This window comes from Xiphophorus couchianus, chromosome 7 (genome assembly GCF_001444195.1).
Source record: "Xiphophorus couchianus chromosome 7, X_couchianus-1.0, whole genome shotgun sequence".
In the NCBI taxonomy this organism is placed as follows: Eukaryota; Metazoa; Chordata; class Actinopteri; order Cyprinodontiformes; family Poeciliidae; genus Xiphophorus; species Xiphophorus couchianus.
Genome location: NC_040234.1, coordinates 32977011 through 32993528, shown reverse-complemented (window position 1 = coordinate 32993528; position 16518 = coordinate 32977011). Strand labels below are relative to the sequence as shown.

The window sequence follows — 16518 nt, the reverse complement described above, 5'->3', positions numbered from 1 at the left end:
AGCAGGGTGGTAATAGAGGCTGTGGAAGCTGCAGGAGTTTTATAAAACATCAACAGGCTGGAAGTGAAGTTTGTTAGAGACAGAAACGTCTCACCTGGACGAGGCTTCAGGAACACCTGAAGGAAACAGAAAGGAATCTTTCACACACTGAAATTCACACCGAAGTTGGAACAAACACGGAAATCCTCAACAAAAATGTTTAATATTAGTTTTTATGTATAAAAACACCAAGATGGAGTTTTCCACACCCAGTTTTAACACTTTCAACAGTTCTACTAGAACCAGGCTGAGCTGCAGCAGCTCCTCTACTGGATCAGAACAACATGCAGCAGATTTCACATCAGTGGCATCACAAGGCTGAAGCCTCCATAAATTATTTGGTGTTTTTTCATGTTTGTGTTTTTCTGGTTCTGTTTTTTATACAAAAAACTATCAATAAATTAAATAAAATGTGACCAGAGTTTAAATAACCTTATACACAATAATTTTTAACTCAAACATGATCATAATTCTGACAGTTTCCCTTTAAGTTATTAATAGTTTGGAAGATTGGTGTAAAATATGGCTAGAATTGCTCATAAGGTGATACAAGCATAAAACTTTGCACAATTGTTCTTTAAATTATAATTATCTAAGCAACATTTACTAGGAAAGTATTTTATTACAGTGATTAACATTTTGTACTCATAGGTTTCTGTTACCCTGATCACTGTTTAAAAAGTGGAAAAGCAACTTTTCCATTTTTGTTCCTGTTTGAGAAATGTTGTGTTCGTCCTCTACGTTTGCTGACATCCTGTGAATCTCCGGGGGGATTAAGCCCCCTTGTCCTTAAAGCCTAGTGATGCCCCTGCTTCACATGATCCTAATCTCTGGTTCTCTGCTTTTCTCTGACCTGTCTGACCCCTTGCAGGAGTGAAGGCGTATTGAACACTAAACCATCCTGGGCTCTGATTGGTTGTCTCACCCTGAACTATAAGCTCAGCGCTGGCGGTGGCCGCTCCGGCGCTGTTGGTGACTGAACACGTGTAACTTCCTGCATCCTCCACCTGGACTTCCTTTATCTCCAGGAAGTGACGACCAGAAAGTTCGAACACGCTGATCCGACCAGAAGACTGAAGCTCTGCCTCCCCCTGGACAAACATATAAACACATAGACAACCTACAGTAAGCAGCTTAACAACATTAATCATAAACCTGATCAGGAACAGAGACCAGCAGCAGCTGCTTCTGATTTGGGTGAAGACGGCAGTTGCCCAGGGCGGCCTCTCCTCCAGGGCGGTTTATATTAAAGAGTTTTGCAACTTAATCTGTAGCCTATTTGTTGCTTGAAAAGTAATTAATTCACAATAATAATTTCTGTTTCTTGAAGTGGAGTTATTAAAAAAATGGATGCTAATTGACAGTTGTGCAGTGAAATTTATATCTTGATCAAAATGCAACTGTACACTGCATTATGTAGTACACATAATTATAAAAATGTTTGACTAATGATGCTATTTACTTTAGCTGTACTCATTTTCTGCAGTATTTATTTTTTGTATTTGTATTGTACATTTTTAGCTTCATGGTATCCGGTGTGTTTTTGCTTTGCTATGTGTGTTTATAGTAATATTCTCGTTTCTTCCAGAAAAAACACAGAATAACCTGTAAATTTTGTCAGCTGCCATGATTAACGACGTGCGAAGTGCTTGCTTCTCTCTGGTTTTCTGATTTATCTTTTTTGTTTCCTCCAGTCTGCAGCAAGTCATCCAAATGTTTCTCTAACATGTCTATAGAAATCTGTTTTGTTTTCTGAGTAAATCCTCTGTGCAGAAGGTTCCAGCTTCTACAGTTTGTTTTATTCAAACAAAAATGCAATGTTTTTAAATCTTGATTATAATCACCTGTAGACACAGCATATTTCAAATACCATCATTGTTTTTGCATCATTAATAATCATAAATGATTTCTTCCTGAATGTTTTTTGGCTCCTTACAGTTTGCAGGTCAAACTAAATGTTAGAATAATTGAACTTCTCTGTATTTTCCTTCCATAAAAACTTCTTAGAGTAAAATGTATCATCTCAGAAAGGAGTGATGAAAGAAAGAGCAACATAAATGTTTCAGTGCAGAGTCCTTTAGTTCCTCCTGAGATTAAAGACGATTCTGGATTCTGCAATATTTTGTAATTATATGTAAAGATCATTGGATCAGGGCAAAGACTAAATTATCAGAAGGTAATTTAGAAGGTAATTCCTCAAGTTTTATTTTCAGATTTATATTTGTAGAATAGTTGACCATATCTCCCAGTTTTATAAAGTTTAACAGTGAATATAAAGAATTATTTTTGCTTCTTTTATGTGTAGTTAAATGAAAACGTTAAGAATTAATCTTTCAGGTTGATTTTGAGGTCATGAGAAGCACAGCTAATTTTTGAAAGATTATGAAGCTGATTGGTTTGTAAACACTGATCTTGTTCAACATAAACTGCATTTTTGTATGCAAAACATATTCCACTTGTCAAAAAAAAAAACAGCTTTTCAATTAAAAACCACATGTGAATACGTTTGTTCATGTGATAAGTAATTTCAGAAGATGCTGCTCCATGATTCTCCAACTACTTCCTATTGTTTTCCTCTTTGTGGTTTGCAGCAGTAGTAGCATCCGGTTGTTGATCATGTGACTTGTGATGTGAAAAAAGTGTTTCCATTTCCATTAAACAATTTGTTTTGCAAAACAAACCAAATGAAATACAGCCAAAAAAACCCATCTCATGCTAGAGGCAAAAATTATTTATCAACAATGAAAGGTTTTGTCAGAAACTGTCATGTTTCGATTCAGCAAATTTATTTTTGAAATGTCAAATTATTCAATTATATGGTCAAAGGAAATGCAACTATGAATTCATCATTTTGCTTCTGCTCAGATTTCTGGACTTATTTTCAGGTAAATTCATCAAGCTATGAAATCCAAACATGTTTCAGCTCTCAGCCTCTGTTAGGCTCCGCCCACCTTGTACCACGTGACCTGCGGCTGAGGTCGTCCAGTGGTTTTAGTGGAGAACTTCCCGCTCTGTCCCAGCCTGACCACCACTCTGCTGGGTTTGGAGATGAACTTCGGTGGACTCTCGCTCCAGATGCTGGTCCGGTTCTCCATCGCTGGGATCGAGGAGCGGGACCTGGAATCATGGGAGATGTAGTCACCTCTCCGCAGCGACCCATACAGCTTAATGTGAACTAAAGCAGTAAATAATCTGTGGTTTTATAACATCTGAGATGTTGCAGAGGAAGCAGCTGTAACGGTAAATCTGCTGATGCGACTTCAGACAGCTGCAGGTTCTGAGCCTGAAGCCTCCAGAGGAGGTTCTGACACATTTAATGGACCTTGGTAATGATTTAATGGAGCCGCAGCAGCAGGGGGAGTTAGTCTGAGGCAGGAGATCCTCCAACATGACAGAGAGACTCGAGGAGCTCACCCTGATCTCTTCCAGGACGGCAGGATGTATTGCTTCCCGTAGTTTTCTGCAGGTGGAAAAACATTTGAACATCAGAGAAAAAGTTCAGGTTCTGATTGAGTTGTAGAAACTTTGATTGGACTCAATATATTAACAACAGAACCCGAATTCCTTTACTTTCTATTCAGCTGCAACATGTTTGTATATTCTGGCACAAAGTTAAAATTTCCTCCTGATTACAGATCAGAAAATAAGCAGAAACAAACCATCTGCTGAAACAAGTTATATAAACCATCGTAATCGTTATAATAATAATAACACAGCGTGTTATGCTGTATGTTAGTGAAACAAATTCTTTTCCAGCTGCTGAACAATGTTTTCTCAGCTGGATGCTGATCAGTGGTTTAGTTCTGCAGCCCAGCGGAGCAGAAAACGCTTCACTTAGCTCAGTGGGTCATTTTTCACTGAGGTATTTAATGTGTCTCAAAGTGGCAAATCTGAATGAACTGACCCTGACTGTCCATGTTTAAGTGAAGTGCTATGAATGGATTCAGAGGAAAGCAGCCAGGCAAACTGCTTGACACTGATAAACACTATGATTAGTGATCTGCTGGAATCTGTTCATTTTGAAGAGGGAGAAGAGATTAAAGCGATCAGCTGACTTTCTGCAATTACAAAAAAACAGGTCAGAGATGTTCAGGAAGTTTAAATTCATCCAGGAGGAGTTTGACTGATATTCCTGCAAACAATTTCTCAAAAAACAAATAAGACAGCTAAACTGTTGCTTAAAAGTATGAATGCATTAAAAATCTAAATGAAAACCTTAAGGTTGTGGAACGTTCCTACAAATGCTTCACAAATGTAGATGAGAATAGATTTTATTTATAATAAACCAGAAAAAAAGCTGTTTGTATTTTGTAAATAAGGTGCATTGAGGATTATCTGAGGATCTGCAGTCAAAAAGAACAATAAAAAGTATGTTTTCTTCTCATTCTACTTTACTGTGTCTATTGTGTTTTATCTGCCACCTGATGCAATAAACAGGTGAAAATTGCTCCAGTCTTCTGGACTTGATGAGTGTTTAGTCCTTCAGGTATTTAGGAAAGTAAAGACACAAACCAACACAGCTGTAAAAAATAGAGGACATTGATTTGATTTATGAATTCCTTTCTTAATGTGACTCTGAAAATAATCCAGTTTCTGTCAGATTAACAGTAAAGCTTCAGGAGTTTTCTGTGGAAAGAACATGTGTATAAAGATGAGCCAAACTGCAAACTGGAACCAGAGGAAGGTCCAACTGGACCAATAATTTACTGAATCTTTCACCTACAAACGGCTGCAAAGTTGTGGTAGCGTCTGTTCATCCGATTATCTCTGTTTTTCTCAAACAGCTGCACAAATTTATTGCATGAATCAAGTTTATAAAACTTACAATCAGGGCAAAAAGCAATGGAGTTTTCAAGACCACCAGAGTGCAAGAAATATTTACAGTTTCCTGTAAGTTGGTGGTACCATGAAATAGAGAATAAAAGTGAGAGAGGAGGTCAGAAAATGATTAATTCATCCTCTGATGGATGGGACAGAAAGCTTCTGTTGCTGCTGTGTTTTAATTCACAACAAAATCTGTATGAATCTGAAACCTTCCAACAAATTATGATTTAACTGACATAATTCAATATTAACTCTGACCAATCAAATTATCTGAGACTTGATCTGAACATTAAAAGCTGCATTTTGATTACAAATGTGAGTCGATATTTCGCTACTGTTGAAAAAACACAATTTTGAAATTGTGTTGTTTCCATCAAATAAGAAATAAAATTAAACTCACACGTGAATAAGTTTGTTCACGCAATAAGTCATCAAAAAACATGCAGTATTATCATCCTTCTACCACTTCCTTTTGTCTTCTCCGTCTTTTCTACCAGTAGTAACATCCACTTGTTGACTCGTGTGATGCGAAATGTGTTTCCATTGCAGTTTTGTGAAATACATAAATTTTGACACAGCTGAAAAACCACCTGACATGAGTTTATTCAAAATTGCCATGTTTCCATTAAACTAATTTATTTTTTCATTTCCAATTTGCACAATTTTCAGGTCAACTGAAAAGCAACGACTGACAGGAGGAATTTCTTCTGTTTCAGGACTCTAAGATATTCTCCTGTCATCAGATCATCTCTGTTAGTTTCTGTTATTTTGCTCTCAGAAGTGAGTGTGAAATAAGAACTGGTACCTTCCAGCAGGATCTCCACGGTAACCTGCCGGCTCCCCGCCTCATTGGTCGCCTGACAGGTGTAACAGCCCAGATCCTCCTCTGAGACTCCGCCCACCAGGAGGCTGAAAGTGCCACGCCCACCTCGCTCCACTGAGCAGCGTCCTCCACCAATCACAGGCTTCCCGTCTCTGTACCATGTGACCTGCGGCTCAGGTTGACCTCTCACCTGAAACACAGAACAGAGTCAAATATCAGGTTTTCATCCAGCATAGAAGAGAATCATGACAGTTCTGATTTTGAGTTTAGATGACCTGAAGGAAGCGGAGTCAAAGTTCACATAAAGTTTATAAAAAATATATTTCTCAGAACAAAAATAAAAATAAAATAAATCCTCTGTTATGGATGTATGACATCTCATGCCATTTTTGTGTCTCTTTTCACAAAACACAAACTCTTATAAAGTGTTTTAGTTTCTAGTTTAAAGGTCTTAGTAAACTTGAAATAAAACAAAATTAACTTACAAGTAACTATTCAACAAAATATTGTGTTTTAAGTTGATAATTGCTTAATAGCGACATTTGTCCCATGTTTTAAGTGAAGTAAACTGACAATGGAACTTTTTCATCAATATTAAGGAATTAACTTAAAAAAGTTCCTATATCTTCATAAAAAGTTACTTGTATGTTAGTTTTATCTTATTTTAAATGTACTAATACATCTTCAGTAGAAAAAAGATAAAACTTTGTAAGATTTTGTGTTTTTGCAGTGTTCTCCGTATTTTCTCTAAGGTTATATATGTATATTCCAACATAGCTGATTTAGCACAAAGCTGCTCTGTTATGTTTTCTTTTCGTTCTTTACATCAGATCACCAAAATGTTGCATACAGTTGATCGAATGAATATTCATCAAGATCTAATTTGCATATTTGAAACCACATCCTCTTTTTTAAGTCTCAACTTCTGTCTTTCAATTTGATCAAAACATCTACAATGACTAGGCAGAAAGTTTCAAAATGGCGCAACGTTTTGAAAATTTCTCTGCTTTTCTTCCTCTCTGCCATGCATTCATCTGGATGAACTCAGTAACAGCTCTGTCTGCAAAAACAAACATGCAACCTAAATTTTCAACTTTAATTGTTAAACCATGAACCCTCATCTCTTAAAACAAAAATTTACTGTATATATTTGAGATAAAATGCAGCCTAACAGAGGAGCAAATACTGATTTATGTTCTCTACATAACGTTTCAAAAGTCTGATTTTATGATCTCAAGTTTCAGACAGTAATGCTCAAAAATAACTTTTTACCGTTGCAACAATAAAACACACTCAGTTAATCTTCCTTAAGCATGAGCAGCATGCATTTCCTCACATTTCAACATACTGGGCCAACAGATTCAGTAATTTATGTAACTGCACACATTGTTACGAGTAAAACATCCTGTTCTGAGGGAAGAAGCAAAAAACAAACTACAGAAAGCTGCAGAAATCCTGAGACTGACAAACTAAACAGCTCTACTCAGACTTCTCAGTTTCAAGTCTTCGCTATGAACTAATTCAAGTTTTTCCAACCAAAGGTTTAAGGATCAACTTTCCAACAGGTCACTGAAAGCACCGTCTGAGCAGGAACTGATGATAATTATTTTCAAAACAGCCCAACTGCTTAAAAAACAAAAAGCAAAAACAGACAACAAATGGCAATGAGTTAATGGTTTTTGGTGTCAGAAAAATTTGCCATTTCTAAAGCCTCCAGATTTTTAAGTCAACATTGACAGGCGCAGCTATCCAGCAACCCCATCCAAACCCGTTCAGCAACCCAATCTGATCTCCATCATGTTTGGTCAGCTGGTTTTACTGCTGTATATTTGCTGTACAATGGCTGCTGGAAAAGACAAGTGTTTTGTTACTGACTTGTCATCCAGAAACCACTTGCTGAATTCTTGTTGGTTGTGCAGGAGGCTCTACTTCTGCTTTTCAAAGGTGTACAGTTACATAAATGCACATCTGTTTGCAGCCATTTTCATGTGTGAGTGTAAACATTGAGTTGGGGGTGTGACCAGCAGCAGCTCATTTGAATTTAAAGTGACAGGACAACCCTAAAACAGCTCATTCTGAAAGGAGGTCGAAATAGTCAGAACGGACACAAAATCTCATCGTCTAAGAATGATTTTATATTAAAACATGTAATTGACAGGTTTTGTGCAGAACAACAGCCTAACTTGTTCAAAAAAGAATTATAATTATTCTGTTGGCTGCAATCTACAACTTCACCACTAGATGTCTCCACATGAGACAAATAAAAACTTCCTGCTGAACCAGTTTAATACGTTTAGATGTCAGGATTTCCTGCCAACAGGCAGCTGAAACCAGCTTCATTGAACCAGTGAAGCTGAGCGTTAACTGAGGCTGGTGCTGCTGGTCTCTGACTGACCCATGAAGACCAGAACCAGAAACCCAAACAGCCTGAAGCGGGACTTGTTTGTGCAGCACGTAGAGTACAGATGTGGCGACTGCTTGACGACTTCCAGCTCAGCAGCTATCAGGGCTTACGGCTCCATCTATCATGCTTGTGGACTGACGGTGCGTTCAGGCGCTCTGGGATTAGTCCTACATTCTTCTTACAGATAAATCTGAGGCGCCGGAGCAGAAATGCTGTTTCTAAGAGCATCGGACCTTCATACAAGCAGGAGTAAAACAGAGCAGACTGAGTCAGCTGACTGATTCACAGTTAGACGGTCCTGATCTGACCTGAGAGCAGCTCTGAGTTTTGTTCCTGATGTTGAGTTCAGAGGCAAACAGACGAGAGATGCTCCTCGTTTTCTGCTCCAACACTTTGATGAAGCGTCTTCTTTAGATTTTCAAAACATTTAGATTCAGAACAACGAACAACGTATTCAGTTGAAGGTGTCAGTTTATGGAACAATCTTGACATTAATTTTGATTCAATTCAAAAATACTTTCATGATCCCAAAGGGAAATTAAATGTTATTATAACTCAAATAATTCCAAAGGGTTATTGAAAAACTTTCTAAACCTATTTCTGCCTTTAAAATACATTTCAAAATAATTTTGATGAAGCAATATGGGATGGAAAAAGTTGATGTATTGTGTACTTTTGGTTTATTTTTGTATATTTGAAATATGTCTAATAATTTTCTACGCTGAATAGCTAATTTTCTCTATATGTGAATGGGTTATAAGGTATTATAAGCTTGTAAATCTTTCTGCTCTTTTTCCATTCATGATTTCTTTTAGTTGACACATGAACTATTCATATCTATTATCAAGTGAATGAACTAAAAAATATTTGCATGTTCCAGAGATTATAACTTAGCAGTGATAGAGTGTTATTAAGAATAAGAAAACCTTCTTATTAAACCTTTAGCAGCTTTATTCTCCATCATAAACTAAGTTTGAAACTGTTAAGTCTGAGATGAGAGAGACTGTAAAACTATTTACATTCTGCAAAGTCATTTTCTTCATTCAGCTCGGAGGCTGTGATCTAAACTCAGAGAAAATAAACATGAAGAAAACCACAAATGAGGAAGAATTAAGCAGCTCTGTTTATCAATCAGCTTCCTGTCGTTTGAACTGAGATCCACACCCACAGCGGTTTTCTGTTAAAGCGACTGCAGCTTCAGTAAAGTGATAAATTATTTAGAAACATGTGATATTGACCTGTTAGTGTTGGAGTTAATGCCTCACCTTCCCCTCCAGTCGGGCGTCTCCCCCCAGACTGACCCTGACGTTTCGAGGCGGCAGGACGAAAGCTGGAGGCTCGTTGCTATGGAAACCACATCCTGTTGGTGAAGCTGTGACCTCACAGAGAGAAGGAGGAGCAGCAGACAGTCGGACATCACTCATCATGCTGTTAGGAAGAAACACACACAGACGTCTGCTTAACTATCAGATCATCAGTTAATGAAGAAAACTTCAACTTTCATTATAAGTTTCAAACTTAATATATTTATTATTACTAAAAATATATATTTCAACGTTAACCATCAGAAACTGTCAGGACTCCAGTTAAAGCTGCTTTCCAACAGATCAATTTAGAGTTAAATAGCATTAGGAGAAACATAACAGGAATATTAGATTAATAAATGTGGAAATTAAGAAAAAAAATAATATTCAAATCATTTTTATGTTTTCACAATAAAGATTAATATCAGGTGGATGACTGGATGCTAACTGGCTGGTTTTAACTGAATATAATTGAGTTCAACAATCCAACAATTTTAAGATCAGTCTTAAAATTTATCTGTCATCTTTTTTTTTTGTGGAGTTGCAGTTTAGAGAACTATGATTAAATGTCAAAGTCATTGTAGAAAAAGAATTAACACAGAGGATTTTCTGACATCAGTGAATATTCACTTTTTTTTTAATTATGGGGTTGAAATTTCCTCCAAATAAACCTCATAACCTTGAGATTAGTTTCTTGTTTACAAGAAAAATATTGGATACTCTCTGATGTTGAAAAGTCTTAATTTGCAAGTTCAAGCATCAAAATTCTCCCAGAGTCATTGCAGCCATGTTGTAGCTTCTTCTTCACCTTCTCAGGCGTTTTGCTGTATCCTGTTTCAGGCGTCCACTTCTAGTTTGTTTTCTCACAAATTCCACAATTTATGTCAGAAAATATGTTTTGTTTTATGCCTTTAATCATGGAAAATTATATATATTTTTTGCCAATGTACAATTTTTTGACATAAGAACATAACCACGTTTTTTTGTAAATATGTGCAATTCAACTTAAAATGTATTTTTTTCTATCAACATTGGTACCAATACTCTGTTTTATAGAACAGACTAATGACCAACTTGGACTTATTTTAGGGATTATCTGAATGTTTTCTTCATGTCTGCTGGATGTCGTAGATATTTGGCCAAGTGTGGCTGGTTGGTTATTTTATCTGTATTTTCTGAACAAACAGCAGCAGCCTGCTGGTCATTTTCCTGTTCAAACTCTCTGCTGCTGCCATACAAGGATTTTAAACCTTCAATATTTGCTAAAAACAACCAACTTTCTCTAAATGAAGCATTTTTATCTAAACATTGATCTTTGTTTCCCTTTAAGTCAACAGAACGACCTGAGTGAAGTTGGTCTCCTCACCTTTTTCAAATCAAACAAAATTGGTGTCAAAGTTATGCAGGAAATTATTTTTGTTTGTGCTGCTATCATTTTAAAGATAATAAATGTTTTCAGAGGTCATAAAAGGTCAACTGGCCCCATCAAATTTTATGACATAAAACTACATAGGTGTCCCTCAACTTTGCTACATTTATGCTGATAAAATTTGTTTTTGCTGCTTTTGTTTTGAAGATATTAATGAAAGCAAACAAAATTGTTGTATTGCAACCAATTTTGTTTGTTCTTATATCATTTCAAAGGAATTAATAAAAATGTTTCCAGAGATCAGAGGTAAACCTGACCCCACTTTTTAAAACTCAAACTAAATTGGTGTCCATCAACTCTGCTACGTTTGTGCAGCAGAAATTTCCATTTGTGATGCTTTTGTTTTGAAGATATTCCTGGCTGCCCTCTGATAAACTATGGAAACTATTTCATTAGTATCTTTAAAATGATAGCGGCACAAATAAAAGTTTTTGTGGCACAAACATAGCAGAGGTGATTGACACCACTTTTGCTTGATTTTGCTAAAGTGGGGTCGGCGACTGGTTGACCTTTCATGACCTCTGCAAACATTTATTAATATTTTTAACAGCAGCAGTAGAAACAAAAACTTTGCTGCACAAACATTTCACACCGATTTTGCTTGATTTGAAGACGATGATGGAAACAGAAGTTTGTAGGATTTTCTTCATGTGATCCAAACAGAAAATAAAAACAGATTCCTGCAGAGAAGCTGAAGGTCACAGAAACTCCTCGGTTCTGTTGGTACCGGTTCTGATAAAGTCATATGACCTGTGAACAAACAGCTGATAGCAGATCAATAACAGTTTCAGCCTCAGATAAAACCCAGCACTGTGACTCTGACTGATGGGAATGTTTGTTATCAGCAGGTTCTGTTGATTCTGTCAGAACCAACAGAACCAGGAACCAGAGGGAGAGAGAGACTGAGGTCAGCCGTCTGTGTTTGTCATTAACAGAGTTTGTTATCAGGACGGAAACGGTTTGCTGCTGATTCTCACACTGAACCACAAACACTGGAAACTAGAAGCCTGAGCTCAACGTTTACTGGTGAAAACTGGTTTCATTTAAATGAATTCAAAAATCCGTATAAATCTGCTACAGACGTAGTAACTACAGAACACAATTCAAAACAAGAGCAGCTCTGATGGTCCAGTAAAATAAACTGTTTTATTTCCAGATAAACAGGTCCAACCTGAGCCTTTTTGGGGTCCTAAACAGATTTCAATTCTGTTAAAGACCAAACCAACAGATCAACAAAAGATGACATGTTGGTACTGATTTCGAACAAGCAAAGATGCTCTAATTAATTAGCATTTTGAAATGCAGAGTGAGGCATATTAATTTAACTAAATGAAAGCAGTAATTATTTCAATCATTGGTCAACTAATTTAGTAATTTATTAATCATTAACTGTAAAACACATTTTCTGAAAGAACAACTCAGAGCAGTAATTACGGTAAAACTTAACAAAATATGTTTTCATTTTGCATTTAAGATAACACAGAACTCATCAAGTGACAGTTTTAGTTTAAATTCTGTAAAATAAATCACCATTTAAACACCTTTTGGTGCCCGATTATTAAAATAGTCAACAGATCAGCCCAACACTGTATTGATGTTGAGTTAAGCAGAAAGATTCTCATAGGTTAATGTTAAAAGTATTGTTTTAGCTGCAGATATTTCATTTGCTATAAACCAGCAAACATTCTCTAAAGGAAACCTGTAATTGCACATTAGACAATTAAATGTTTTTTATTTATTATTTAAAAATGAATTGAATTATTTAGATCAAACTTTTGTTGCAGCTTTATTATAAGGAGTTTTAATTTCTTCAAACTCTTCTCTTCTGAACTGACCAGTTGAAAATTTAATGATGATCAACTTGATTAAAGATCAATAACTTCATCAGCTGCACTGAGATTTCAACCTCAGGTTCATCTGAAGCTTTTCTGTCCTGAAAACTTCCCATCATGCTGCAGGTTTTAATCAGAGCAGATTCCTTCCTGTCAGTCGACCGTTTCACAAACATCCTTCACAGCTGAGAGACTCGGCTTCTGGTTCCCACATTCAGCCTCAGAGATTCACACAGAAACGACACGTTTGATTCCCAGAGCAGCTTCAGAGTCTGAGATCAGGAGGAAACCATCAGCTGATGAAGCTGCTGGTTGATACATGATGTCTGACTTTAAACAGCTTCAGCTGCTGATCTCACTCTGATCAGTGACCAGCTTTGATCTGGTTCTGGTCATCAGCTCAGGTTCTGATGAAAACAGCTAGATGAGACACATTAATGTGATAAAACACATTTAAAGAGTCTCCAGGTGATAATTGTCCATCATGTGAGACTGAATCACATCTCAGCTCTGAACAGGCTGCAGCAGTTCAGTCTGACTGATGATCCTTCATCTACATTTCTCTGCAGCAGCCAGAAGAAAACAGGAAAACTGAAACAGACTCTTCATTTCATCACCAAACATCAGGAGAACATGCAGCAGAAAGGCCATCAGACTGACCTTTGACCTGGAAAACTGAGATAATCTGCAGGTTGTTTCCAGACATGAAGACATTAAAGATGAAGATGAAGCAGCTCTGACTCCGCCCACCTCAGAGGTTGAAGGTAAAAAGCAGCTAAAGGTGAAAGTTAGTGAGCAGGTCTGACCTGATGCAGCAGCAGGAGGAGAACTTCAGTCCTCTGAGCAGATCCTGTTCTTCACTCCAACAAGCCGTTCATTCAGCAGCAGGACTCCTCCTCTTCCTCACTCTCTTCCTCCTGCTGCTCCTCTGAGATCTCCTCTGTCTGTCACAGGAGGAAGAGGAGGAGCTCAGATCACGATGAAGGTCTCTGTTCAGACTCAACTTCTAGCAGCTCTGACGTCATTAAATGTGGCGAAACTTAAACCAAGATAAAACTTTTCTGCTTTAAGTGCGCCATCTAGTGAATAAATGTGTTACTACAGGTGCTGCTTGTAGAAAATGTTGAGTGGAATTACAATTAAAAATAATATATAATATTGTTTTAATGAGCGGTTTATATATTTTAGATGTATTTTTATTTTTCTGAAATAATATATAATGATTACATACTCATTAAACACATAAGAAAACTAGTTATTCCAAAAAATATCACATCCAGATTCTAATTAAAGTGCAACTGTATAAATATAAGACATGAACAATAAACCATCTCAAGATGGTTAATTAATCAAATATCAGTTTTCTAAAGCTCTAATTATATAAGCAGCACATTAATAACATGATAAAAACAAGTAAACTTTCAGGGAGCAACACTAATTTATCAATTTAAGTTTTAAAACATTCACACCTGCATGTTGACCTTTCAGGTCCAAACAAATTTTTTAAACCAAAAACCAAACGACTCCAAAAACAGAATAAAAACCACAACAAACAGAAGGGAGGCAGAAAAACCAGGTTAAATAAAAAATAACTTTTATTTTTAATTCAGTTTACAAATTCAAGACTGATTTATTGGTTTCTGGTTCTAAACAGAAAAAGATGGACCATGGAAAACATTTTACAATTGTATCAACTAGTAAAACAAACAGACCAAACCTTCCCCACAAAGAAAACAAACAAACATACAGAAAACAAACTATAGACATTGTCTGGATTATTCAGAACAAAAAAAAGGAGAATTAAATCTCATGATAAACATTTGAACCAAGCTGGATGTTTTCTCTGAGACTCCACCAAGTTTGGGTTTCTCCCCAACTCTACGGCTCCTTTCAGGATCGCTTCCTGGGGTCTAAGAGGACACAGGACTTTATACTGAGGTCCAAACTGATCAGTGATGTGCTGACGTAGAATCTGGCTCTCAGCAAATCCTCCCACTAACACAATAAACCCAATGTTGAGATTTTTGTCTAATATTTCTCTAAGTTTCTTGGTGATTCCCTGCAGACTCTCATTATAGAAAGATTTGAGTTTTTCTCTGGAGATTCTGATAGATCCATCATCCCAGGAAGCTCCTTCCACTGAATCAAAGAACGTTTTAATCTCTTTCTGTTTCTGAGCCAACATGACCAGGTTACCCGGGCAACTGATTTGAACATCTTCACCTAAATGTTTGAGACGAGTAAAATCATACATCATCTTCTGAACCTCATTGGGGAATTTTTTTTCATATTCATTCCAGACTTCATAAGAGAAAATTTCTCTCAGGGAATTTTTGAATTTTCTTTTCACATGTTTTCCTCCCAGATTGTACATAGAGTCATTGTGCAGCTTCTTCATGGCTCCTCCTTCCAGGACTTCATTAACAGTGAAGTGAATATTTTTATCTGTTGATAAACGGAAAGAGAATAAATCATATTAAATGATAAATCTCAGAACAACTTCCTGAACATTCTAATTCACATTTAATAAAAAATACAAAAAAAAAGACTTCATCCATCCACTATATAACCCAGTTATCCCTGCAGAGTTGTCGGGGTGTTGGTGCCTATTTCCCCAGTAATCACTGGGCGAGAGACAGGTCTCTCTTGGACAGGTCACCATTAGAGGACAACACAGAGACACACAGGACAGACAAAAACACACTCACACTGAAGGACAAATTATAGAGACCAATTAACCTAACAGTCATGTTTCTGGACTGTGGGAGGAAGTCGGAGTACCCAGAGAGAAACCAGACATTTACAGTGAGAACATAGAAACTCCATGTAGAAAGACCCCAGACTGGGATTCAAACCAAGAACCTTCTTGCTGCAAGGCAGCAGGGAAACCAGCTGATCCACAGAGCAACACAACATCACTTCAAAAAGTTTATTGTGAACACAAATAGTTTTAAAACTCGTCTTTCACTAAACATTTAAATAACGGTGAGTAACTTTTACCTCCACAGTCGACAACAAGGTACCGTTTCCCGTCTCTTTGGGTTTCCAGCAGAACTTTGGTTTCTTCTGGTTCCACAGTAAACTGTACGGCCTCCTGACTTCCTACTGGATCTGTAGAAACACAGAAACTCACTGAGCTGCTCTGTGATCAATGATCAATGTTTTTACAGGTAGATTCAGGTTTTGGTTCATTTATCCTCCGTCTCTGTTGCCATGGTGATGCTGTAAATCTCTGGAGAAGGATTTTCCAGATCAGTGATGATCCAGAGTTAAAGCAGATCCTCAGACCGATCATAGAAAGATAAGAAAATAATAAAATGGAAAGAGAGACTTTAACAGAAATCTGAGTACAAAAGATGTAGAAAGTGTGTGGATTCATTGTTAGAGGAAGTGATGTCACTCTCATACTGATGGGCCTGAGCTGTAAAATTTATGCATCCACATGAAGCCTGCATCAACTTTAAAATATTTTAAAAAAATATTAAAGTTGCTGACAAAACAACTTTAACCCTTTTATGCATAGTGGTCACTACGGTGGACAGTTATCGAAAAGCCATTTTCTTGTGCTTCTTGTGGATTTTTATGTTATAAATGCACACAGACCACTGAAGTGGACACTAAAGCATCATGAAATACACTATCATCTACTGGCCATCAGCTGCAAATGCAAGAAATTATTCTTGTTAAATCCAATATGGCTGACAGACATAAAAGCATGAGAACCGACCCGGTTCCTCCTTCGACTGCAGACTCTTGAAAAATATTGTGACATCAGATAACCTCTGAACAACAATACTACTGATGCATTTTTCAAATAACTGTATTTGGAGAAAATTACAATTGATCACCTAAAAAAAAGAAAC

At 36.9% G+C, this 16518-nt stretch overlaps 2 protein-coding genes across 5 annotated transcripts in view; both read right to left on the bottom strand.

Annotated features, from left to right (window-relative positions):
* mylka (myosin, light chain kinase a) overlaps positions 1 to 13627 on the bottom strand; it is a 59072-nt gene extending 45445 nt beyond the window's left edge. For 2 of the 3 annotated variants that reach the window (XM_028024232.1, XM_028024233.1), the window contains exons 1-7: positions 13316 to 13627; positions 9356 to 9518; positions 5669 to 5876; positions 3454 to 3499; positions 2991 to 3156; positions 965 to 1130; positions 95 to 116 (exon numbers count right to left, since the gene is read on the bottom strand). In XM_028024232.1, the coding sequence (XP_027880033.1) occupies positions 95 to 116; positions 965 to 1130; positions 2991 to 3156; positions 3454 to 3499; positions 5669 to 5876; positions 9356 to 9517 (770 nt within the window). In that variant the 5' untranslated portion in view covers position 9518; positions 13316 to 13627. The remainder of the gene's footprint in view (positions 1 to 94; positions 117 to 964; positions 1131 to 2990; positions 3157 to 3453; positions 3500 to 5668; positions 5877 to 9355; positions 9519 to 13315) is intronic. The other variant, XM_028024231.1, reaches the window with a different exon arrangement.
* Positions 13628 to 14228: 601 nt separating this feature from the next.
* LOC114148760 (heat shock 70 kDa protein 12A-like) overlaps positions 14229 to 16518 on the bottom strand; it is a 28025-nt gene continuing 25735 nt past the window's right edge. The window contains exons 8-10 of one of the 2 annotated variants that reach the window (XM_028024240.1): positions 15656 to 15766; positions 14397 to 15100; positions 14229 to 14340 (exon numbers count right to left, since the gene is read on the bottom strand). In XM_028024240.1, coding sequence (XP_027880041.1) covers positions 14463 to 15100; positions 15656 to 15766 — 749 coding nt within the window. In that variant the 3' untranslated portion in view covers positions 14229 to 14340; positions 14397 to 14462. Of the gene's footprint in view, positions 14372 to 14396; positions 15101 to 15655; positions 15767 to 16518 lie in introns of both variants that reach the window. The other variant, XM_028024241.1, reaches the window with a different exon arrangement.